We start from the raw sequence: 26,890 nt of genomic DNA, 5'->3' as shown, positions 1-26,890 counted from the left end.
ATTCCCTCTGTGCACTACAGCACACACATACATATTCCCTCTGTGCACTACAGCACACACATACATTTCCCTCTGTGCACTACAGCACACGCACATTCCTTCTGTGCACTACAACACGCACATACATATTCCCTCTGTGCACTACAGCACACACACATTCCCTCTGTGCACTACAGCACACACATTCCCTCTGTGCACTACAGCACACACATACATATTCCCTCTGTGCACTACAGCACATGTATACATATTCCCTCTGTGCACTACAGCACACACATACATATTCCCTCTGTGCACTACAGCACACACATACATATTCCCTCTGTGCACTACAGCACACACATATATATTCCCTCTGTGCACTACAGCACACACACACATACATATTCCCTCTGTGCACTACAGCACACACATACATATTCCCTCTGCGCACTACAACACACACATACATATTCCCTCTGCGCACTACAGCACACACATACATATTCCCTCTGCGCACTACAGCACACACATACTCCCTCTGTGCACTACAGCACACAGACATTCCCTCTGCACTACAGCACACACATACATATTCCCTCTGTGCACTACAGCACACACATACATATTCCCTCTGTGCACTACAGCACACACATACATATTCCCTCTGTGCACTACAGCACACACATACATTTCCCTCTGTGCACTACAGCACACACACATTCCTTCTGTGCACTACAGCACGCACATACATATTCCCTCTGTGCACTACAGCACACACACATTCCCTCTGTGCACTACAGCACACACATTCCCTCTGTGCACTACAGCACACACATACATATTCCCTCTGTGCACTACAGCACACACATACACATTCCCTCTGTGCACTACAGCACACACATTCCCTCTGTGCACTACAGCACACACATATATATTCCCTCTGTGCACTACAGCACACACACGCATACATATTCCCTCTGTGCACTACAGCACACACATACATATTCCCTCTGCGCACTACAACACACACATACATATTCCCTCTGCGCACTACAGCACACATACATATTCCCTCTGCGCACTACAGCACACACATACTCCCTCTGTGCACTACAGCACACACACATTCCCTCTGTGCACTACAGCATACACATACATATTCCCTCTGTGCACTACAGCACACACATACATATTCCCTCTGTGCACTACAGCACACACATACATTTCCCTCTGTGCACTACAGCACACGCACATTCCTTCTGTGCACTACAACACGCACATACATATTCCCTCTGTGCACTACAGCACACACACATTCCCTCTGTGCACTACAGCACACACATTCCCTCTGTGCACTACAGCACACACATACATATTCCCTCTGTGCACTACAGCACATGTATACATATTCCCTCTGTGCACTACAGCACACACATACATATTCCCTCTGTGCACTACAGCACATGTATACATATTCCCTCTGTGCACTACAGCACACACATACATTTCCCTCTGTGCACTACAGCACACACACATTCCCTCTGTGCACTCTAATCCACGTTTGCTCCTGCGAGCTCTGTTGACAAGAGAAGACGGCAGCCATTAAGGTCACCTGCTGTTTACACCAGTGTAATATATATAGCTCTATCTCCGCCTGGTACGCAGACATTTTTAGACCATATATTTGCAGCATCACAAGTTGTAGTCCTGAGACACAGGGAAGGGGGTATCTAGAGAGTCCCCTAATGTCACTGCCATACAAAGTCAGTGCTCTTACCCACTGAGCTACTCCCGAGACTCGCAGCGTGCTCCGTATATATGAGCCGGCTCCTCCAGACTGGATGGCTGACCTGGTAAGGTTTTCCCTGCGATGGAATAGCCAACATCATGCTCATGAATTAGGGGGTCACTAAGACCATTTCCAGGGGCTGGCCAGTACCTTTGCAGGTGGCATAAGGTGGATCTGCCCTAGTGTTGGGCAGTGGGACTCCCAAACAGTAGCTGGAGGAAGACCAGAAGCACTTACCTTGGCCGTAACCCACCTACCTAACATGGCATAAAGCTGAATTACACAGGGAAATCTGCACATGGAAATGATAATGCAACATATGTGCATGGGCCGAGCACATATAGCAAGTGACAGTGCTCCAGGACAACCACGGTGCAATACAAGGGGGGCTATTACATTTACATGTTTGTATGCAGGGTAAATACCGGCAGCTCCTGCATGTAGCACACTGGGCAGCTTTATACTTACACTGCAGTTTAGATGTGAGCTAGGAATCACCCCTCCCATATCTATCTATCTCTGCACATTATTTTACACACCTTTAAAACGTTATAAAAGTTCCAACACCCTGCACAGCTGTACGCCTAGAAGGGGACAGTCCTGCTCAGCAGAGCTTTATCCGACAACTCTGGGCCAGCAGACACAAGGAGAAGGTTATGCGAGAGTAACCTGGCGATGACGGGGTTAATGGGCACGGTACAGTAGCCGCAGCTGCCGTTGAGTAATATCAGATCCCAAGGCTGCTCGCACAACACCAATTTAGCTGCTAATATCAGCAGCGGCGGATTCTGCACAGTCAACCAGACTGAGCCGGATCCTGATTATCACTGCCTGACCTTTGTACACCGTTCCAGACAGTAACTGGGAAGTACCAGGCGAGCAGGACACGCCAACGCCATAAAACGTTCCGCTCACAGAGATTACATGACAATATAGAGACCGCGCTGAGACCATCACATAGGGTATATTACCATAGAGCAGGACAACGAGGATATATAGGGTACCGGACACTATAGAGACCGTCCCAAACCCCTTTCATAGGGTATATTACCTGTATCTCCCACAGCGCAGGACAACGAGGATATATAGGGTACCGGACACTATAGAGACCATGCTGAGACCATCACATAGGGTATATTACCATAGCGCAGGACAATGAGGATATATAGGGTACCGGAAACTATAGAGACCATGCTGAGACCATCACATAGGGTATATTACCATAGCGCAGGACAACGAGGATATATAGGGTACCGGACACTATAGAGACCGTCCCAAACCCCTTTCATAGGTTATATTACCTGTATCTGCCACAGCGCAGGGCTATGAGGATAAATAGGGTACCGGGCACTATAGAGACCATCTGAGACCATCACATAGGGTATATTACATGTATCTCCCACAGCACAGGACAATGAGGATATATAGGGTACAGGACACTATAGAGACCATGCCAAACCCCTCACATATAGGGTATATTACCTGTATTTGCCACAGCGCAGGGCAATGAGGATATATAGGGTACAGGACACTATAGAGGCCGTGCCAAACCCCTCACATAGGGTATATTACCTGTATTTGCCACAGCGCAGGGCAATGAGGATATATAGGGTACCGGACACTATAGAGGCCGTGCCAAACCCCTCACATAGGGTATATTACCTGTATCTCCCACAGCGCAGGACAATGATATATAGGGTACCGGGCACTATAGAGACCATGCTGAGGCTATCACATAGGGTATATTACCTGTATCTGCCACAGCGCAGGACAATGAGGATATATAGGATACAGGACACTATAGAGACCATGCTGAGGCTATCACATAGGGTATATAACCTGTATCTGCCACAGCGCAGGACAATGATGATATATAGGATACAGGACACGACAGAGACGGTGCCAAACCCCTCACATAGGGTATATTACATACATCACCCAGAGCGCAGGACAACGAGGATATGTAGGGTACAGGACACTATAGAGACCATGCCAAACCCCTCACATAGGGTGTATCACCTGTATCTCCCACAGCGCAGGGCAACGAGGATATATAAGACACAGGACACTATAGAGAAAGGACTGATCCAATCCCCTCACATAGGGTATATCACCTGTATCTCCCACAGCGCAGGACAATGAGGATATATAAGACACAGGACACTATAGAGACAGGACTGATCCAATCCCCTCACATAGGGTATATTAGCTGATACATACATACACTTACATCCCCCACAGCGCAGGACAAGGAGGATATATAGTATACAGGACAGTAAATATAGGACTGATCCCATCACATAGGGAATACTACCAGTATCTCTCATAGTGCAGGACAATGAGTATATATAGGTTACTGGACAGTATAGAGACAGTACCGATCCCATCAAAAGGGGATATTACCTATTATATACAGACATTTCTATCCCCCACAGCCGAGGGTAACGAGGATATAGAAAATGATAACGTGAAGACGGACAGAAGGAGTGTGGGGGCAGTGGGGATGGAGAGAAGAAGGAGTGTGGGGGCAGTGGGGATGGAGAGAAGAAGGAGTGTGGGGGCAGTGGGGATGGAGAGAAGAAGGAGTGTGGGGGCAGTGGGGATGGAGAGAAGAAGGAGTGTGGGGGCAGTGGGGATGGAGAGAAGAAGGAGTGTGGGGGCAGTGGGGATGGAGAGAAGAAGGAGTGTGGGGGCAGTGGGGATGGAGAGAAGAAGGAGTGTGGGGGCAGTGGGGATGGAGAGAAGAAGGAGTGTGGGGGCAGTGGGGATGGAGAGAAGAAGGAGTGTGGGGGCAGTGGGGATGGAGAGAAGAAGGAGTGTGGGGGCAGTGGGGATGGAGAGAAGAAGGAGTGTGGGGGCAGTGGGGATGGAGAGAAGAAGGAGTGTGGGGGCAGTGGGGATGGAGAGAAGAAGGAGTGTGGGGGCAGTGGGGATGGAGAGAAGAAGGAGTGTGGGGGCAGTGGGGATGGAGAGAAGAAGGAGTGTGGGGGCAGTGGGGATGGAGAGAAGAAGGAGTGTGGGGGCAGTGGGGATGGAGAGAAGAAGGAGTGTGGGGGCAGTGGGGATGGAGAGAAGAAGGAGTGTGGGGGCAGTGGGGATGGAGAGAAGAAGGAGTGTGGGGGCAGTGGGGATGGAGAGAAGAAGGAGTGTGGGGGCAGTGGGGATGGAGAGAAGAAGGAGTGTGGGGGCAGTGGGGATGGAGAGAAGAAGGAGTGTGGGGGCAGTGGGGATGGAGAGAAGAAGGAGTGTGGGGGCAGTGGGGATGGAGAGAAGAAGGAGTGTGGGGGCAGTGGGGATGGAGAGAAGAAGGAGTGTGGGGGCAGTGGGGATGGAGAGAAGAAGGAGTGTGGGGGCAGTGGGGATGGAGAGAAGAAGGAGTGTGGGGGCAGTGGGGATGGAGAGAAGAAGGAGTGTGGGGGCAGTGGGGATGGAGAGAAGAAGGAGTGTGGGGGCAGTGGGGATGGAGAGAAGAAGGAGTGTGGGGGCAGTGGGGATGGAGAGAAGAAGGAGTGTGGGGGCAGTGGGGATGGAGAGAAGAAGGAGTGTGGGGGCAGTGGGGATGGAGAGAAGAAGGAGTGTGGGGGCAGTGGGGATGGAGAGAAGAAGGAGTGTGGGGGCAGTGGGGATGGAGAGAAGAAGGAGTGTGGGGGCAGTGGGGATGGAGAGAAGAAGGAGTGTGGGGGCAGTGGGGATGGAGAGAAGAAGGAGTGTGGGGGCAGTGGGGATGGAGAGAAGAAGGAGTGTGGGGGCAGTGGGGATGGAGAGTAGGAGGAGTGTGGGGGCAGTGGGGATGGAGAGTAGGAGGAGTGTGGGGGCAGTGGGGATGGAGAGTAGGAGGAGTGTGGGGGCAGTGGGGATGGAGAGTAGGAGTGTGGGGGCAGTGGGGATGGAGAGTAGGAGTGTGGGGGCAGTGGGGATGGAGAGTAGGAGTGTGGGGGCAGTGGGGATGGAGAGTAGGAGTGTGGGGGCAGTGGGGATGGAGAGTAGGAGTGTGGGGGCAGTGGGGATGGAGAGTAGGAGTGTGGGGGCAGTGGGGATGGAGTGTGGGGGCAGTGGGGATGGAGAGTAGGAGTGTGGGGGCAGTGGGGATGGAGAGTAGGAGTGTGGGGGCAGTGGGGATGGAGAGTAGGAGTGTGGGGGCAGTGGGGATGGAGAGTAGGAGTGTGGGGGCAGTGGGGATGGAGAGTAGGAGTGTGGGGGCAGTGGGGATGGAGAGTAGGAGTGTGGGGGCAGTGGGGATGGAGAGTAGGAGTGTGGGGGCAGTGGGGATGGAGAGTAGGAGTGTGGGGGCAGTGGGGATGGAGAGTAGGAGTGTGGGGGCAGTGGGGATGGAGAGTAGGAGTGTGGGGGCAGTGGGGATGGAGAGTAGGAGTGTGGGGGCAGTGGGGATGGAGAGTAGGAGTGTGGGGGCAGTGGGGATGGAGAGTAGGAGTGTGGGGGCAGTGGGGATGGAGAGTAGGAGTGTGGGGGCAGTGGGGATGGAGAGTAGGAGTGTGGGGGCAGTGGGGATGGAGAGTAGGAGTGTGGGGGCAGTGGGGATGGAGAGTAGGAGTGTGGGGGCAGTGGGGATGGAGAGTAGGAGTGTGGGGGCAGTGGGGATGGAGAGTAGGAGTGTGGGGGCAGTGGGGATGGAGAGTAGGAGTGTGGGGGCAGTGGGGATGGAGAGAAGGAGTGTGGGGGCAGTGGGGATGGAGAGAAGGAGTGTGGGGATGGAGAGAAGGAGTGTGGGGATGGAGAGAAGGAGTGTGGGGATGGAGAGAAGGAGTGTGGGGATGGAGAGAAGGAGTGTGGGGATGGAGAGAAGGAGTGTGGGGATGGAGAGAAGGAGTGTGGGGATGGAGAGAAGGAGTGTGGGGGCAGTGGGGATGCTGAGGGCTGTGTCACAGGGCATGAGAGATGGAGAGTATTGCTGGTACCGGATGCTACCACAATCCCCGCATACACAGCTGCGATATCACCGCAGGACGGCATTGTGAACAGATACACGCAGCTGGTACCCTGAAACAGGCGCTCATAGAAAAGCTAAGTAAATGTGGCAATAACTGGATCACAAAGCGTTCCAGGTTGGCCTATATTACTCGGCACTTGTGAAGTCTGTAAGGAGGTGGGCGGTCATTGTTTGATGTGGATTACACCATACTGAACCTAGATCATTGCAGTACAGCATACACAGCTTCAGTCTGCATGCACTGATGAAAGTGTTAAACTGCTTTAACAGCGAAAAGGAAAAATCAGCTGTTATTCCAGCTCTATTGTTTGTCTCTATGTAAAACTGGTTCTCACCAACAAATGGTGAAGAGGAAAACATGTTTATGACACGAGGCAGCCGGAGCCACCTTCCCGAGACGTCTGTCCCTGACCTGCGGGGTTCACTGTCATTGCTCCTCACACGCTGCATGCTTCCCATGCCAGCTCCTGGAAAGTAACGTCTGTTTACCGCATTCCGGGGCAGAGGGGGCACCTGCAGGCACAGCCCGGACACTGACCCACAGGAGCACCTGCCGGGCAGGGGAGGGTGGGAACTGACGGGGTCCTTGTCACACTCAGGAAAGAGGACATCACTGATACAGGGAAGAAAAAACGACAAAGCCCCCACAACAAAGAACAAAACTTTTCCTGGAATATATAACCCATGGAATGTATTACCCGGAGTGACTAAACTGTATGAATGTATCGGATTTGATGTATATGCTAGCATGGGCGCACCACGGCAGTGACACTGTGTAAGCTCTCACGAGCAGGGCCCTCTTCCCTCATGTGCTTTTCCATCTCTTAATTAACCTATCTTCTTTTCAATACAGACATTTCCAAGACTGCGCGTCTCAACGGTTACTGCGCTTCTGGGCCTATTAGGAGAGACCGGTCTATAGAAAAATACTTCCAAATAAGTTACATATTTTACTTTTCCTCTGCCCTGCTGAAGACCCAGGGAAATAATAAATCTATTGTACAATCAATATCCGGACGTCTAATTTTAGTATATTCTAGTACACGCGCCGTGTGATTGCATTTTCTGCAGAATTCCAGCGATTTCAGACAACTGCCCGTCTCTTCCCAACCACAGATTAATCATCACACAGCTCCCTCTAGTGGTTCTCACATGCATTGCTGCTACTAGCAGGTGTGAGCAATTGCTGGAACAAGATATTTCAGTCCAGCAGCGAATATGCACATTGCTCTATAGCAGTGCTGCCAGATACACATTATATGCACCCAGCAGTGCTGCCAGATACACATTATATGCCCCACAGTGCTGCCAGATACACATTATATGCCCCCAGCAGTGCTGCCAGATACACATTATATGCCCCCAGCAGTGCTGCCAGATACACATTATATGCCCCCACAGTGCTGCCAGATACACATTATATGCCCCCACAGTGCTACCAGATACACATTATATGCCCCCACAGTGCTGCCAGATACACATTATATGCCCCCACAGTGCTGCCAGATACACATTATATGCCCCCAGCAGTGCTACCAGATACACATTATATGCCCCCAGCAGTGCTGCCAGATACACATTATATGTCCCCACAGTGCTGCCAGATACACATTATATGCCCCCAGCAGTGCTGCCAGATACACATTATATGCCCACAGCAGTGCTGCCAGATACACATGCTGTGCATCTTATCCGCATAAAAACCAACACAACTGGGAGCGACAAAACTGCATTGCTAAGCTGCACTGATCAATTTGATGTGCGACATTTGCACATCTGTGCTCAACGGAGTCTGAATCTGTGTAAGGAGGGCTCTGATGCAGCGGCCACAGCTTTTCCGCTCTCTTGTGTCACCTACAGCTAACTCCTGTGCGGTTAACGTCGCAGCCCAGCGTCTCTGGTACACCGTGAGTTGCTATATCTCCCGGAGCGTCTCAGCTGCAACGGGCACCTCGTGACGTATGGTGAATAGATGCTAGGTGGATGAAATCACATCTGACACCTCTGAGCTAAACAGTTATAACATAGTGAAGAGACCATAACAACAGGCTTTTGTGCAGAAAATAAAAGTATACACACATAATGTAGAAAGACTACACCTCATATGCTACACAGAAATAAATACCAGCAACAGTGTAGCGGATTACACGTACCGTCCGAGCCGTGGATGATGGGAGGGCTGGCGTGAGACTCAGGGCCCTCATGGAAGCCTCTAGGTGTTGCGGCGGGAGGAAGAAGTTTGGGAGCAGGATGGGGTCACACCTGGACAGGTGGAGTTAGGGAAAGTAACAGGCTGCAGATGAAAGATTATACTCTGTGACCCATGTGCTGTCACTTACACATACCGCCAATTCCACAAAATGCAATAATAAAGGGACATATTTTCTCATTCATCTTATGCGCCTCTGGAGGAAATCTCGCTCTATGGCGGACTTCCTCCATTTCAAGTGTATTTTCTCCTCCTACAGCTCTGCACTCTCCCTCACCAAGCAACACTTTTTCCAATCACTCATCTCTTGTCAGTCCTCCAATCCCCACCACCTCTTTGATATTTTCAACACTCTACTTCGCCCCCCTCTCACTGCCACTGACTTTTCCTCCTTCTCCTTAAAAAATTGAGGCAAACCGACATGAAATCTCTTCCAGTCTTCCCTCGGCAGCCCCGTGTCCCCACCAAACTCTCCATCCTACCTTGTGCTCCTTCTGCCCCACCACAGACAAGGAAGTCCACTCCCCCATCTTATCCTCTTCCCCTCCTTCTCCCCCACTGCCTGCTCCCACCTTGTTCACCTCTTCAACCTATCACTCTCTTCTGGCATCTTTCCTTCACCAAACATGCTCTTGTCTCACCTATTCTTAAAAAAAACCCAACCTTGACCTTTCCTCACTTGCTAGCTACTGCCCCATCTCTCTCCCATATGCCTCAAAACCACTTGAGCCGCTGATGTACAGCCGTCTCACCAGCTACCTCTCTGACCACTCCATCCTTGATCCTCTTCAATCTGGCTTTCGCCCACTCCACTCCACTGAAACTGCCCTTGTCAAAGCCACCAATGACCTGCTTTTGACCAAATCCAGGGGTTACTTCTCTCTGCTGCCTTCAACACTGTGGATCATCCTTTCCGCCTCCGCACACTCCAGTCCATTGGTCTCTCTAGCATGTCCTTGCCTGGTTCACCTCTTACCTCGCTAACCAGCTCCTTCTCGGTGTCTGCCTCTGGCTCCACCTCATACTCCCCGTTGGTGTCCCCCAGAGTTCTGTCCTTGACCCCCTTCTCTTCTACCTGTACAGATCTTCCTTGGGTGCGATCATAAGATCCTTCGGCCTTCAACACCTTTATGCTGATGATACCCAACTATACCTGCCCCCCTCTGTCCTCTCTCGGGTATCAAGCTGTCTCTCTGCTATCTTCTCCTGGATGTCTGAGCGCTTCCTGAAGTTCAACATGGACAAAATGACACTCATCATCTTTCCCCCATCCAGTCTCCACTCCCCGCATCCAATCTCTGGCTCAATACTGTCGGTTCCAGCAACATCCCTCGCATCAGACCGTTTCTCTCCCAGAGTGCGACTAAACTTATTATCCACTCACTGGTCATCTCACGGCTCGACTATTGCAACATTCTCCTCACTGGCCTCCCACTCTCCCATCTCGCTCCACTCCGATCTGTTCTCAACTCCACAACTAGACTTATCTCCCTCGGCTCCCGTTCCCCTACAGAGTCCCCTTCAAGCACCTCCCCCTCACATACAAGGCCCTCTCTAACTCCACTGCTCCCTACACCTCCAACCTCATCTCCCTACATTCTCCCTCCTGCCCTCTCCGGTCAGCCAATGACCCTCGCCTCTCCTCTACCCTGGTCACTGCATCCCATGCGTGAATCCAAGATTTTGCCTGCACTGCCCCCCTTCACTGGAACGAGCTCCCTCGCCCTATTAGACTCTTCCCGACCTTCCAAGGCTTCAAACGGGCACTAAAACCTCACCTGTTCATCAAAGCCACCCTTCCGCATAACCCAGTCTTGAGGCCGCTCTCCCATCCTCGTGCCTTGGCCATCTCTGCCTCGCTTACTTCCTGCCATCAGGCCGCCTTCCGCTTGCTTGTGCCTCATGTCACCCGTCTCCCCCCTCCCCTAGATTGTTAGCTCCTTGGAGCAGGGCCCTCTTCCGTTCTGTTCTCACAGCTCTCTTCTCTTGCACTTCAATCACAGCTCTCTCCTACTCAGTGACTGTCTATACCTGCATCTCCTCTCTCTCATAAGCGTTCATACGCATGCCCCCAGTAGTATGACTACTCCTGTGCTGCCTGACATCTCGGCTGTAGTGTGTACTGAGGACTGTGCTGCTAATTCTTTCCTGTTCTCCGTTTCAGTTTTCTGTAATGTTAAGTTCTGTATACCCTGTATTGTTCTGTCTGCCGTATGTACGGCGCTGCGAAACACTTGTGGCGCATTATAAATAAAATGTAATAATAAGATTTTACTCACCGGTAAATCTATTTCTCGTAGTCCGTAGTGGATGCTGGGAACTCCGAAAGGACCATGTGGAATAGCGGCTCCGCAGGAGACTGGGGCACAACTAAAGAAAGCTTTTAGGTCACCTGGTGTGCACTGGCTCCTCCCACTATGACCCTCCTCCAAGCCTCAGTTAGGACACTGTGCCCGGACGAGCTGACATAATAAGGAAGGATTTTGAATCCCGGGTAAGACTCTTACCAGCCACACCAATCACACCGTATAACTCGTGATACAATACCCAGTTTTACAGTATGAAAACAACTGAGCCTCTCAACAGATGGCTCAACAATAACCCTTTAGTTAACAATAACTATGTACAAGTATTGCAGACAATCCGCACTTGGGACGGGCGCCCAGCATCCACTACGGACTACGAGAAATAGATTTACCGGTGAGTAAAATCTTATTTTCTCTGACGTCCTAGTGGATGCTGGGAACTCCGAAAGGACCATGGGGATTATACCAAAGCTCCCAAACGGGCGGGAGAGTGCGGATGACTCTGCAGCACCGAATGAGAGAACTCAAGGTCCTCCTCAGCCAGGGTATCAAATTTGTAGAATTTTGCAAACGTGTTTGCCCCTGACCAAGTAGCAGCTCGGCAAAGTTGTAAAGCCGAGACCCCTCGGGCAGCCGCCCAAGATGAGCCCACCTTCCTTATGGAATGGGCTTTTACTGATTTAGGATGCGGCAGTCCAGCCGCAGAATGCGCCAGCTGAATTGTGCTACAAATCCAGCGAGCAATAGTCTGCTTAGAAGCAGGAGCACCCAGCTTGTTGGGTGCATACAGGATAAATAGCGAGTCAGTTTTCCTGACTCTAGCCGTCCTGGAAACATAAATTTTCAAGGCCCTGACTACGTCCAGCAACTTGGAATCCTCCAAGTCCCTAGTAGCCGCAGGCACCACAATAGGCTGGTTCAAGTGAAAAGCTGATACCACCCTAGGGAGAAACTGGGGACGAGTCCTCAATTCTGCCCTATCCATATAGAAAATCAGATAAGGGCTTTTACATGACAAAGCCGCCAATTCTGACACACGCCTGGCTGAAGCCAAGGCCAATAACATGACCACTTTCCACGTGAGATATTTTAGATCCACGGTTTTAAGTGGCTCAAACCAATGTGATTTTAAGAAACTCAACACCACGTTGAGATCCCAAGGTGCCACTGGAGGCACAAAAGGGGGCTGAATATGCAGCACTCCCTTAACAAACGTCTGAACGTCAGGTAGTGAAGCTAGTTCTTTCTGGAAGAAAATCGACAGAGCCGAGATCTGTACCTTAATGGAGCCTAATTTCAGGCCCATAGTCACTCCTGCTTGTAGGAAATGCAAAAATCGACCCAGTTGAAATTCCTCTGTTGGGGCCTTTTTGGCCTCACACCAAGCAACATACATCAGCCATATGCGGTGATAATGCTTTGCAGTTACATCTTTCCTGGCTTTAATCAGCGTAGGAATGACTTCCTCCGGAATGCCCTTTTCCTTCAGGATCCGGCGTTCAACCGCCATGCCGTCAAACGCAGCCGCGGTAAGTCTTGGAACAGACAGAGCCCCTGCTGCAGCAGGTCCTGTCCGAGCGGCAGAGGCCATGGGTCCTCTGAGATCATCTCTTGAAGTTCCGGGTACCACGCTCGTCTTGGCCAATCCGGAACCACGAGTATTGTTCTTACTCCTCGTTTTCTTATTATTCTCAGTACCCTTGGTATGAGAGGCAGAGGAGGGAACACAAACTGACTGATACACCCACGGTGTCACTAGAGCGTCCACAGCTATCGCCTGAGGGTCCCTTGACCTGGCGCAATATCTCCCTAGTTTTTTGTTTAGGCGGGACGCCATCATGTCCACCTGTGGCCTTTCCCAACGGTTTACCAACAGTTGGAAGACTTCTGGATGAAGTCCCCACTCTCCCGGGTGTAGGTCGTGTCCGCTGAGGAAGTCTGCTTCCCAGTTGTCCACTCCCGGAATGAACACTGCTGACAGTGCTAAGACGTGATTTTTCGCCCATCGGAGAATCCTTGTGGCTTCTGCCATCGCCATCCTGCTTCTTGTGCCGCCCTGTCGGTTTACATGGGCGACTGCCGTGATGTTGTCTGATTGGATCAGTACCGGCTGGTTTTGAAGCAGAGGCCTTGCCAGACTTAGGGCATTGTAAATGGCCCTCAGTTCCAGAATATTTATGTGTAGGGACGACTCCCGACTTGACCAAAGTCCTTGGAAATTCCTTCCCTGTGTGACTGCCCCCCAGCCTCGAAGGCTGGCATCCGTGGTTACCAGGACCCAGTCCTGTATGCCGAATCTGCGGCCCTCTTGAAGAGGAGCACTCTGCAGCCACCACAGTAGAGATACCCTGGTCCTTGGAGACAGGGTTATCAGCCGATGCATCTGAAGATGCGATCCCGACCACTTGTCCAAGAGGTCCCACTGAAAGGTACTTGCATGGAACCTGCCGAATGGAATTTTGCTTCGTAAGAAGCTACCATTTTTCCCAGGACTCGTGTGCAGTGATGCACCGATACCTGTTTTGGTTTCAGGAGGTCTCTGACTAAAGATGACAGCTCCTTGGCTTTCTCCTGCGGGAGAAACACTTTTTTTTCTGTTCTGTGTCCAGAACCATCCCCAGGAACAGTAGGCGTGTGGTAGGAACCAGCTGTGACTTTGGAATGTATAGAATCCATCCGTGCTGTTGTAGCACTTCCCGAGATAGTGCTACTCCGACCAACAACTGCTCCTTGGACCTCGCCTTTATAAGGAGATCGTCCAAGTACGGGATAATTAAAACTTCCTTTCTCGAAGGAGTATAATCATTTCTGCCATTACCTTGGTAAAGACCCTCGGTGCCGTGGACAGTCCAAACGGCAGTGTTTGGAATTGGTAATGGCAATCCTGTACCACAAATCTGAGGTACTCCTGGTGAGGATGGTAAATGGGGACATGTAGGTAAGCCTCCTTGATGTCCAGGGATACCATGTAATCCCCCTCCTCCAGGCTTGCAATAATCGCCCTGAGCGATTCCATCTTGAACTTGAATTTTTTTATGTATGTGTTCAAGGATTTCAAATATAAAATGGGTCTCACCGAACCGTCCGGTTTCGGTACCACAAACAGTGTGGAATAGTAACCCCGTCCTTGTTGAAGTAGGGGCACCTTGACTATCACCTGCTGGGAATACAGCTTGTGAATTGCCTCTAGCACAGTCTCCCTGCCTGAGGGAGTTGTCGGCAAGGCAGATTTGAGGAAACGGCGGGGGGGAGACGCCTCGAATTCCAGCTTGTACCCCTGAAATACTACTTGAAGGATCTAGGGATCCACCTGTGAGCGAGCCCACTGATCGCTGAAATTTTTGAGGAGGCCCCCCACCGTACCTGGCTACGCCTGTGGAGCCCCCCCGTCATGCGGTGGACTCAGAGGAAGCGGGGGAAGAATTTTGATTCTGGGAACTGGCTGACTGGTGCAGCTTTTTCCCTCTTCCCTCGTTTTACACGCTTGCATTTCTGAAGCCGAAAGGACTGTACCTGATAATACAGTGCTTTCTTAGGCTGTGAGGAAACCTGAGGTAAAATTTTTTTCTTCCCAGCTGTTGCTGTGGATACGAGGTCCCAGAGACCATCCCCAAACAATTCCTCACCCTTATAAGGCTCTATGTGCCTTTTAAAGTCAGCATCACCTGTCCAGTGTCGGGTCTCTAATACCCTCCTGACAGAATGGACATTGCATTAATTCTGGATGCCAGCCGGCAAAATATCCCTCTGTGCATCCCTCATATATAAGACGACGTCTTATGTTCGCAAAATAGTATCCCTGTTTGACAGGGTTACAGACCACGCTGCAGCAGCACTATCTGCAGGTCTCAGTCTAGTACCTGAGTGTGTAAATACAGACTTCAGGATAGCCTCCTGCTTTTTATCAGCAGGTACCTTCAAAGTGGCCGTATCCTAAGACGGCAGTGCCACCTTTTTTGACAAACGTGTGAGCGCCTTATCCACCCTAGGGGATATCTCCCAGCGTAACTTATCCTCTGGCAGGAAAGGGTACGCCATCAGTAACTTTTTAGAAATTACCAGTTTCTTATCGGGGGAACCCACGCTTTTTCACACTTCATTCACTCATTTGATGGGGGAACAAAACACTGCCTGCTTTTTCTCCCCAAACATAAAACCCTTTTTTAGTGGTACTTGGGTTAATGTCAGAAATGTGTAACACATTTTTTATTGCCGGGATCATGTAACGGATGTTCCTAGTGGATTGTGTATATGTCTCAACCTCGTCGACACTAGAGTCAGACTCCGTGTCGACATCTGTGTCTGCCATCTGAGGGAGCGGGCGTTTTTGAGCCCCTGATGGCCTTTGAGACGCCTGGGCAGGCGCGGGCTGAGAAGCCGGCTGTCCCATAGCTGTTGCGTCATCCAGCCTTTTATGTAAGGAGTTGACACTGTCGGTTTATACCTTCCACCTATCCATCCACTCTGGTGTCGGCCCAACAGGGGGCGACATCCCATTTATCGGCATCTGCTCTGCCATCACATAAGCCTCCTCATCAAACGTGTCGACACAGCCGTACCGACACACCGCACACACACAGGGAATGCTCTGACTGAGGACAGGACCCCACACAGCCCTTTGGGGAGACAGAGAGAGAGTATGCCAGCACACACCAGAGCGCTATATAATTTAGGGATTAACACTATATTGAGTGAATTTTTCCCAATAGCTGCTTGTATATACAATATTGCGCCTAAATTTAGTGCCCCCCCTCTCTTTTTAACCCTTTGAGCCTGAAAACTACAGGGGAGAGCCTGGGGAGCTGTCTTCCAGTTGCACTGTGAAGAGAAAATGGCGCCAGTGTGCTGAGAGAGATAGCTCCGCCCCTTTTTCGCGGACTTTTCTCCCGCATTTTTATGGATTCTGGCAGGGGTATTTATCACATATATAGCCTCTGGGGCTATATATTGTGATATATATGCCAGCCAAGGTCTTTTTATTGCTGCTCAGGGCGCCCCCCCCCCTAGCGCCCTGCACCCTCAGTGACCGGAGTGTGAAGTGTGCATGAGGAGCAATGGTGCACAGCTGCAGTGCTGTGCGCTACCTTGGTGAAGACTGATGTCTTCTGCCGCCGATTTTCCGGACCTCTTCTTGCTTCTGGCTCTGTAAGGGGGACGGCGGCGCGGCTCCGGGACCGAACACCAAGGCCAGTTCCATGCGGTCGATCCCTCTGGAGCTAATGGTGTCCAGTAGCTTAAGAAGCCCAATCCGGCTGCAAGCAGGCGAGTTCGCTTCTTCTCCCCTTAGTCCCTCGCTGCAGTGAGTCTGTTGCCAGCAGGTCTCACTGTAAAATAAAAAACCTAATTATATACTTTCTTTCTAGAAGCTCAGGAGAGCCCCTAGTGTGCATCCAACCTCGGCCGGGCACAAAATCTAACTGAGGCTTGGAGGAGGGTCATAGTGGGAGGAGCCAGTGCACACCAGGTGACCTAAAAGCTTTCTTTAGTTGTGCCCCAGTCTCCTGCGGAGCCGCTATTCCCCATGGTCCTTTCGGAGTTCCCAGCATCCACTAGGACGTCAGAGAAAATAATATAAATGATGATGATAATAATAACGTAAGTATAATATCCCATTTGGATTTTATTTCTTCATGGACCAGACAAAAAGGTCCTATATACAAAAGGCCTCTATAGGCTGGGCGATTTTGAGCTCAAAACCTTCTAGTTCTGATGTGCGCTCCCGTATCATCGCTTGCCGCCGCCCGGACAGTTTTACAAGCCGAGTGAACCACTTTCCGCAGTCTCCTACTGTGGAATGTGGTTCAGCCCCGTGAACATCGCTCAGTGTGTATGCACCTTTACATTTACGGGTGACGAATAGATTATCCACGGGCCGTCAGCTGTGGTGATACTGTATTCAGAATTATTTTCCTTACTTATTTATAGTATAAGGTCGGATACAAGCTGCATTACCACCTAATTGCTAAAATTCCATGGATCCCTTGGGGCAGATCAATGCAGCCAAACACAAGTTGCAATCCGCGTGGTGGTGCTTTCTCCCGTTTCCAGTTCCCCTGGGAAATACAGCTGCATGCGGCAGCCTCTGGGAAGGGGGGAGAGCAGAGGAGTCACATTTAGTGACTGAGTGCAGTTTTAGGTCGGTTTATCCGACCTTTGCCATCAGCAGCCAGCATTAAGGCGACAGCGCCACCTACTGACATAACAAGGCATTATCTGAACTTCCTGAGGCTATAGAACCACGATCCTCAGGCACACCAACAGTCCAGGTTTTAAGAATAGCTATACTTAAGCACAGTTGGAGTAATTAGTACCTCAGTGTTTTTGATTTAAACATCTGTGTTCAAGTACTGACTGTTAGGGGTATATTCAATAAGAGTCGGGTCCATTCCGACATACAGTTGTCGGAATGGACCCGACAACCCCTATTCAATGAGCGGCCAAATCCGACTGTTAGACTTGCCCGTTCCCGGTGTCCTGCCCTGCCGTCAGCGGCTGCCGGGTGCGCTGACAGCGGCAGCGGGGCGAGCAGCTGCCCTGGGAAGACGTCTGCGGCACCAGGGGGGGAGGGGGGAGATGTCTGCGGCGGTGGGGGGAGCAGCGGAGGAGACGGAGCGGAAGAGAGGAGGAGACTGGGTGAGCAGCAGCGTAACTGGAGGTTCACGGCTGCGTCTGCCCGACTCCAGCAAGCGGGACCTCGCTTGCTAGAGCCGGGTGGACGCTGCCGTCAGCGGTGCCTTATCCTCCTGCTACGGCCGGGACCTCGCTATTGGAGCCGGGTGGACGCTGCCGCTGGGTTCCTGCTCTCTCCGCTGCTCCCCCCCCCCCCTTCTCCTGCTCTCATCTTCCTCATCTCAATCCGACTTTTTTTTAAAGTCGGATTGAGATTGTTGGAAACGGGGCTAAAACCTGTCGGGTTTGGCCCTGCTTCCGACAATGCACGCTGATCAGCGGCTGAAGCATTCTGACGTAATGAATAGATCGGAATACCCTTCCGATCTAAAACTGTCGGAAGCTGCCGTCTTTCCGACAAGACGGCAGCTTCCGACAGTTATTGAATATACCCCATAGCTGTAGAACCTCATAGGATATGTTCAATGAAGTTTACAGCCTCTCTTCCAAAACGGAGCCAACATAACACAATATGAGAATGTCTTAAAGGATCTTCTTGACATAATAGGTTGGGAGCAGTAATTGCTTATTGCAGACAATGACATCAGCTAGCAGGTAAAAGGAAGGATACAGTAGAGGAACGCTCTGCTCATCGGTACTGTCCCCCGTCTCTCGCTGCTCCCCTGAGCTCTCCAATGAAGGGCTGGTGTTGGGCTGCGTGGAATCACAGTGTGACGATGACTGATATCCAGACTTACAGCCTTCTGTCTCCCGGTTTCCGGATGGAACAACTTTTCCATCGTAATCCATATCAAGTACATGAAACGCGTCAGGCTCACGGCTGCTAATAGTCTCTGCAGACACCGCCTGGATGTCTCTTGGTACCTCTGACTCCCCCCTCAGTTCATCTGTCCCACCGTTATCCGAGTCATCAGAGAATGCCGGGGAAATGCTTTGTGCCATGGCAGATTGTGGACCCCGATAGGTTTCGGTCTCTTGTAATCCTAAATCATCCTTCTGGATATAGGGGACAATCCTGGGCTCCTCTTCCGCATTCTGACAAGATCTGGTGGAGCTGGGCGTGTTGGGCTGGTCACAGTCATGGACAGAGGAGATCACATCAAGTCTCTCTGTACAATTTCCACCAGTCAGGACATCTCCCGTTGTTCCCTCATCCGTCCACGGACTATGTTCTATGAAACCCGGCTCCATGTCGGATAACATACTGGACCAGGGGCTGGTTCTATCAGTCATAGTGGTGAACTCATTAAGAGTCCTTGGCTCGATTAGATTCTCCTCATACTCCTCATCGCTGCTGCTGTGAAGGTCTTGTTCTTCATAATCATACTCTACGATTGGACTGCCTTCCCTACCAGAGGGTTCTGGCAAGTCATCCATGTGGTCCTCTTTATGGGATGGCGATCCAGCCGCTGAGAACGGGGGAGTATATGCACGGTGACCCTCGCGCTCATCGTCTGACAGCTCCTGGTGATGTATAAGCCGCCCCTGGTCCTCCTGCTGGACGATGGAGATCTCCATCCTTCCTGTATCCAGATTCTGAGCGCCGCTGGTAACATCAGAGGTGCTGGGAGGAGATTCTCTAAATATAGGACTTTCCTGAAGACCTGGGAGAAAGAAACCACTGGTCAATAATGAATGGTTTCTATTTGCATATTAAGATGGCTGATGAAAGTGATTTATTTTTTATTTTTATTGGTCTACAAATTTAGTAACGAGTAATAACCCATCTACAACCATCTTAGACTCTACAGTATATATTGGAATAACTTTTTATTCTATAGTGGGCTTATGACGGCAATAATACATAATATATCAGTGCTTGTATACGGATAGGTACAGGAGCTCACCGGTAATGAGGCTGCTGACTTGAGAAACCAATAGATTTGATTTCCTCAGCAGTAAATGAGCATCAGCGTCCTCTTCAGGATGAGATGTCGGAGGCTCCACAGCAGCTGCTCCGGGCGGCTCAGTGTTACTCAGACTCCTGTACAGCTTCTGGTGGAAATACCTCTGAATATCATCCAGTTCACTTATATTCTTCCTACAGGAACAGCATTACATTATTCTCCTGCAACGGACTGCGGCCAAACCTATGTGACTAAGAGCGGTGCCACCGTTACACTGACACAGCCGCTACCGGGCACAGGTAACCTGACACAGCCGCTACCGGGCACAGGTACCCTGACACAGCCGCTACCGGGCACAGGTACCCTGACACAGCCGCTACCGGGCACAGGTACCCTGACACAGCCGCTACCGGGCACAGGTACCCTGACACAGCCGCTACCGGGCACAGGTAACCTGACACAGCCGCTACCGGGCACAGGTAACCTGACACAGCCGCTACCGGGCACAGGTACCCTGACACAGCCGCTACCGGGCACAGGTACCCTGACACAGCCGCTACCGGGCACAGGTACCCTGACACAGCCGCTACCGGGCACAGGTACCCTGACACAGCCGCTACCGGGCACAGTCACCCTGACACAGCCGCTACCGGGCACAGTCACCCTGACACAGCCGCTACCGGGCACAGTCACCCTGACACAGCCGCTACCGGACACAGTCACCCTGACACAGCCGCTACCGGGCACAGTCACCCTGACACAGCCGCTACCGGGCACAGTCACCCTGACACAGCCGCTACCGGGCACAGTCACCCTGACACAGCCGCTACCGGGCACAGGTACCCTGACAAAGCCGCTACCGGGCACAGTCACCCTGACACAGCCGCTACCGGGCACAGTCACCCTGACACAGCCGCTACCGGGCACAGTCACCCTGACACAGCCGCTACCGGGCACAGTCACCCTGACACAGCCGCTATCGGGCACAGTCACCCTGACACAGCCGCTATCGGGCACAGTCACCCTGACAAAAGCCGCTACCGGGCACAGTCACCCTGACACAGCCGCTACCGGACACAGTCACCCTGACACAGCCGCTACAGGGCACAGTCACCCTGACACAGCCGCTACCGGGCACAGTCACCCTGACACAGCCGCTACCAGGCACAGTTACGCTGACACAGCCGCTACCGGGCACAGTCACCATGTCCTGACACAGCCGCTACCGGGCACAGTCACCATGTCCTGACACAGCCGCAGGCACAGTCACCCTGACACAGCCGCTACCGGGCATAGCCACAGGCACAGTCACCCGGACACAGACGCTACCATGCATAGTCACCCTGACACAGCCGCTACCGGGCACAGTCACCCTGACACAGCCGCTACCAGGCACAGTTACGCTGACACAGCCGCTACCGGGCACAGTCACCATGTCCTGACACAGCCGCTACCGGGCACAGTCACCATGTCCTGACACAGCCGCAGGCACAGTCACCCTGACACAGCCGCTACCGGGCATAGCCACAGGCACAGTCACCCGGACACAGACGCTACCATGCATAGTCACCCTGACACAGCCGCTACCGGGCACAGTCACCATGTCCTGACACAGCCGCTACCGGGCACAGTCACCATGTCCTGACACAGCCGCAGGCACAGTCACCCTGACACAGCCGCTACCGGGCATAGCCACAGGCACAGTCACCCGGACACAGACGCTACCATGCATAGTCATCCTGACACAGCCGCTACCAGTTACAATGACACACCCACTACTGGGCACAGGCAACTTGACACAGCCGCTACCAGTTACAACGACACACCCACTACTGGGCACAGGCAACTTGACACAGCCGCTACCAGTTACAATGACACACCCACTACTGGGCACAGGCAACTTGACACAGCCGCTACCAGTTACAATGACACACCCACTACTGGGCACAGGCAACTTGACACAGCCGCTACCAGTTACAATGACACACCCACTACTGGGCACAGGCAACTTGACACAGCCGCTACCAGTTACAACGACACACCCACTACTGGGCACAGGCAACTTGACACAGCCGCTACCAGTTACAATGACACACCCACTACTGGGCACAGGCAACTTGACACAGCCGCTACCAGTTACAATGACACAGCCACTACTGGGCACAGTCCCCCTGACACAGCTACTACTGGGGAAAGTTACATGGACATAGCCATTACCGGGCACAGTTGCACTGACACGGACACTACCAGGCACAACTACCCTGACATAGCCGCAACCGGGCACAGGTACCCTGACACAGCCGCTACCGGGCACAGTTACCCTGACACAGCCCCAACCGGGCACAGTCATCCTGACACAGCCCCAACCGGGCACAGTCACCCTGACACAGCCGCTACCGGGCACAGTCACCCTGACACAGCCGCTACCGGGCACAGTTACCCTGACACAGCCGCTACCGGGCACAGTCACCCTGACACAGCCGCTACCGGGCACAGTTACCCTGACACAGCCGCTACCGGGCACAGTCACCCTGACACAGCCGCTACCGGGCACAGTTACCCTGACACAGCCGCTACCGGGCACAGTCACCCTGACACAGCCGCTACCGGGCACAGTCACCCTGACACAGCCGCTACCGGGCACAGTCACCCTGACACAGCCGCTACCGGGCACAGGTACCCTGACACAGCCGCTACCGGGCACAGTCACCCTGACACAGCCGCTACCGGGCACAGTCACCCTGACACAGCCGCTACCGGGCAGTCACCCTGACACAGCCGCTACCGGGCACAGTCACCCTGACACAGCCGCTACCGGGCACAGTCACCCTGACACAGCCGCTACCGGGCACAGTTACCCTGACACAGCCGCTACCAGGCACAGTTACCCTGACACAGCCGCTACCGGGCACAGTTACCCTGACACAGCTGCTACCAGGCACAGTCACCCTGACACAGCCGCTACCGGGCAGGATCTAGCTACCTGAGTGCAGACAGGAGAGAAGTGCGCGAGGATTGTGACAGAGCGTCCAGGTGTTCTGCGCTCCGAGTGTGCCATTCTGCCTGCCGTACAGATTCTTGGAACCGTTGCATGTTCTCCAAGTGTTCTTCATCACTCCTGATAATGTACAAAGACATACATGGAAGATGTAACAAAGTGCTGCTGAACCCTAATTCATTATTAATGCAGCTGCTCATTGCAGGTAACACACATCGAACTTTTTTAATAAGATTAGTTCAGTTCACTGCCACATACAACAGGAAAATATACGCTTGGCTCACCTGACGCAGGGTGTAGTGTAGACATCACTCATGGTAGCTGTGTGGGGAACAGGATAGCTGGTGAATGAGCCGCAGGAATGGGGGATGGGATGATACAGGAAAGATGTACGTGGGGTGACCTGGAAATAAGAGGAGATATAGGGGGAGATATTACTCTATTCTACTATGAAAGAATACTAGATTTCAGGAGGACACCCCCACAGACACACCAGGAGAGGCGGGGCCGACACCCCCACAGACACCAGGAGAGGCGGGGCCGACGCCCCCACAGACACACCAGGAGAGGCGGGGCCGACACCCCCACAGACACACCAGGAGAGGCGGGGCCGGCACCCCCACAGACACCAGGAGAGGCGGGGCCGACATCCCCACAGACACACCAAGAGAGGCGGGGCCGACATCCCCACAGACACACCAGGAGAGGCGGAGCTGACACTCCCACAGACACACCAAGAGATGAGGAGCCAAAATACCCACAAACACACCAGGAGAGGCAGGGCTGACAACCCCACAGATACCAGGAGAGGCGGGGCCGACACCACCACAGACACACCGAGAGAGGCGGGGCCGACACCACCACAGACACCAGGAGAGGCGGGGCCGACACCACCACAGACACACCAGGAGAGGCGGGGCCGACACAACCACAGACACACCAGGAGAGGCGGGGCCGACACCACCACAGACACACCAGGAGAGGCGGGGCCGACAACCCCACAGACACCTGGAGAGGCGGGGCCGACAACCCCACAGACACACCAGGAGAGGCGGGGCCGACAACCCCACAGACACACCAGGAGAGGCGGGGCCGATCCCCCCACAGACACACCAAGAGAGGAGGGGCTGACACACCCACAGACACCACGAGTGGCGGGGCTGACACACCCACAGACACTAATGGAGAGGCGGGTCTGACGCACAAAGACAACAGAATGCGCAAAGCCGACACACACATACACAGCATGACACAGACAACAGAAAAAGGCTCTGCCAGGATGAGCTCTCCACGGTGCATGTATACATGCCTCATACTATTGTGGATACATGCAATAAAGCAGGGGTGGGGAACCTTTTTTCTACCGAGGGCCATTTGGATATTTATAAAATCCTTCGGGGGCCATACAAAAATTCTCAACTTAAAAAATTACCCTGCCCCCCAGTAGGTCTGCCCCTTAGAGGTACTGTGTGTGCGCGCCGGAGGTGCGCACGCGCCAAAAAATAAGAATTTACTTACCGATAATTCTACTTCTCGTAGTCCGTAGTGGATGCTGGGAACTCCGTAAGGACCATGGGGAATAGCGGCTCCGCAGGAGACTGGGCACAAAAGTAAAGCTTTAGGACTACCTGGTGTGCACTGGCTCCTCCCCCTATGACCCTCCTCCAAGCCTCAGTTAGGATACTGTGCCCGGACGAGCGTACACAATAAGGAAGGATTTTGAATCCCGGGTAAGACTCATACCAGCCACACCAATCACACCGTACAACTTGTGATCTGAACCCAGTTAACAGCATGATAACAGAGGAGCCTCTGGAAGGATGGCTCACAACAATAATAACCCGATTTTTGTAACAATAACTATGTACAAGTATTGCAGACAATCCGCACTTGGGATGGGCGCCCAGCATCCACTACGGACTACGAGAAATAGAATTATCGGTAAGTAAATTCTTATTTTCTCTGACGTCCTAGTGGATGCTGGGAACTCCGTAAGGACCATGGGGATTATACCAAAGCTCCCAAACGGGCGGGAGAGTGCGGATGACTCTGCAGCACCGAATGAGAGAACTCCAGGTCCTCCTCAGCCAGGGTATCAAATTTGTAGAATTTAGCAAACGTGTTTGCCCCTGACCAAGTAGCTGCTCGGCAAAGTTGTAACGCCGAGACCCCTCGGGCAGCCGCCCAAGATGAGCCCACCTTCCTTGTGGAATGGGCTTTTACAGATTTTGGCTGTGGCAGGCCTGCCACAGAATGTGCAAGCTGAATTGTACTACAAATCCAACGAGCAATAGTCTGCTTAGAAGCAGGAGCACCCAGCTTGTTGGGTGCATACAGGATAAACAGCGAGTCAGATTTCCTGACTCCAGCCGTCCTGGAAACATATATTGTCAAGGCCCTGACTACGTCCAACAACTTGGAGTCCTCCAAGTCACTAGTAGCCGCAGGTACCACAATAGGTTGGTTCAGATGAAACACTGAAACCCCTTAGGGAGAAAATGAGGACGAGTCCTCAATTCCGCCCTGTCTGAATGGAAGATCAGATAAGGGCTTTTATAGGATAAAGCCCGCCAATTCTGACACGCGCCTGGCCGAGGCCAGGGCCAACCACATGACCACTTTCCATGTGAGATATTTTAACTCCACAGATTCAAGTGGTTCAAACCAATGTGACTTTAGGAACCCCAAAACTACATTGAGCTCCCCAAGGTGCCACTGGGAGGCACAAAAGGAGGCTGTATATGCAGTACCCCTTTTACAAACGTCTGAACTTCAGGAACTGAAGCTAGTTCTTTCTGGAAGAAAATTGACAGGGCCGAAATTTGAACCTTAATGGACCCCAATTTTAGGCCCATAGACACTCCTGTTTACAGGAAATGCAGGAATCGACCTAGTTGAAATTCCTCCATCGGGGCCTTACTGGCCTCGCACCACGCAACATATTTTCGCCAAATGCGGTGATAATGCTTTGCGGTTACATCCTTCCTGGCTTGATCAGGGTAGGGATGACTTCATCCGGAATGCCTTTTTCCGTCAGGATCCGGCGGTCAACCGCCCTGCCGTCAAACGCAGCCGCGGTAAGTCTTGGAATAGACAGGGTCCTTGCTGGAGCAGGTCCCTTCTTAGAGGTAGAGGCCACGGGTCCGCCGTGAGCATCTCTTGAAGTTCCGGGTACCAAGTCCTTCTTGGCCAATCCGGAGCCACGAGTATAGTTCTTACTCCCCTCCGTCTTATAATTCTCAGTACTTTTGGTATGAGAGGAAGAGGAAGGAACACATACACTGACTGGTACCCCCCCGGTGTTAACAGAGCGTCCACAGCTATTGCCTGAGGGTCCCTTGACCTGGCGCAATACCTGTCCAATTTTTTGTTTAGGCGGGACGCCATCATGTCCCCTTTGGTTTTTCCCAATGGTTTACAATCATGTGGAAGACTTCTGGGTGAAGTCCCCACTTTCCCGGGTGGAGGTCGTGCCTACTGGGGAAGTCTGCTTCCCAGTTGTCCACTCCCGGAATGAACACTGCTGACAATGCTATCACATGATTTTCCGCCCAGCGAAAAATCCTTGCAGCTTCTGCCATTGCCCTCCTGCTTCTTGTGCCGCCCTGTCTGTTTACGTGGGCGACCGCCGTGATGTTTTCCGACTGGATCAGCACCGGCTGACCTTGAAGCAGAGGTCTTGCTTGGCTTAGGGCATTGTAAATGGCCCTTAGCTCCAAAATATTTATGTGAAGTGATGTCTCCAGGCTTGACCACAAGCCCTGGAAATTTCTTCCCTGTGTGACTGCTCCCCAGCCTCGCAGGCTGGCATCCGTGGTCACCAGGACCCAGTCCTGAATGCCGAATCTGCGGCCCTCTAGAAGATGAGCACTCTGCAACCACCACAGGAGAGACACCCTTGTCTTTGGTGACAGGGTTATCCGCTGATGCATCTGAAGATGCGATCCGGACCATTTGTCCAGCAGGTCCCACTGGAAAGTTCTTGCGTGGAATCTGCCGAATGGAATTGCTTCGTAGGAAGCCACCATTTTTCCCAGGACCCTTGTGCACTGATGCACTGACACTTGGCCTCGTTTTAGGAGGTTTCTGACTAGTTCGGATAACTCCCTGGCTTTCTCCTCCGGGAGAAAACACCTTTTTCTGGACTGTGTCCAGGATCATCCCTAGGAATAGCAGGCGTG

The 26,890-nt window shown here is 52.3% G+C and overlaps 1 protein-coding gene and 1 long non-coding RNA gene across 2 annotated transcripts in view; one reads left to right on the top strand and one right to left on the bottom strand.

Moving 5' to 3' along the window:
- Window positions 1–26,890, bottom strand: part of C2CD3 (C2 domain containing 3 centriole elongation regulator) — a 165,777-nt gene that overhangs the window by 28,423 nt on the left and 110,464 nt on the right. The window contains exons 28-32 of the mRNA XM_063950988.1: window positions 22,994–23,112; window positions 22,695–22,829; window positions 19,712–19,905; window positions 18,475–19,468; window positions 8,873–8,981 (exon numbers count right to left, since the gene is read on the bottom strand). Coding sequence (XP_063807058.1) covers window positions 8,873–8,981; window positions 18,475–19,468; window positions 19,712–19,905; window positions 22,695–22,829; window positions 22,994–23,112 — 1,551 coding nt within the window. The remainder of the gene's footprint in view (window positions 1–8,872; window positions 8,982–18,474; window positions 19,469–19,711; window positions 19,906–22,694; window positions 22,830–22,993; window positions 23,113–26,890) is intronic.
- Window positions 1,723–26,890, top strand: part of LOC134994552 (uncharacterized) — a 66,435-nt gene continuing 41,267 nt past the window's right edge. The window contains exon 1 of the long non-coding RNA XR_010197554.1: window positions 1,723–1,835. This is a non-coding gene — a long non-coding RNA (uncharacterized LOC134994552). The remainder of the gene's footprint in view (window positions 1,836–26,890) is intronic.

This window comes from Pseudophryne corroboree, chromosome 2, assembly GCF_028390025.1.
Source record: "Pseudophryne corroboree isolate aPseCor3 chromosome 2, aPseCor3.hap2, whole genome shotgun sequence".
Taxonomy (NCBI): domain Eukaryota; kingdom Metazoa; phylum Chordata; class Amphibia; order Anura; family Myobatrachidae; genus Pseudophryne; species Pseudophryne corroboree.
This window is presented reverse-complemented; position numbering and strand designations above follow the sequence as displayed.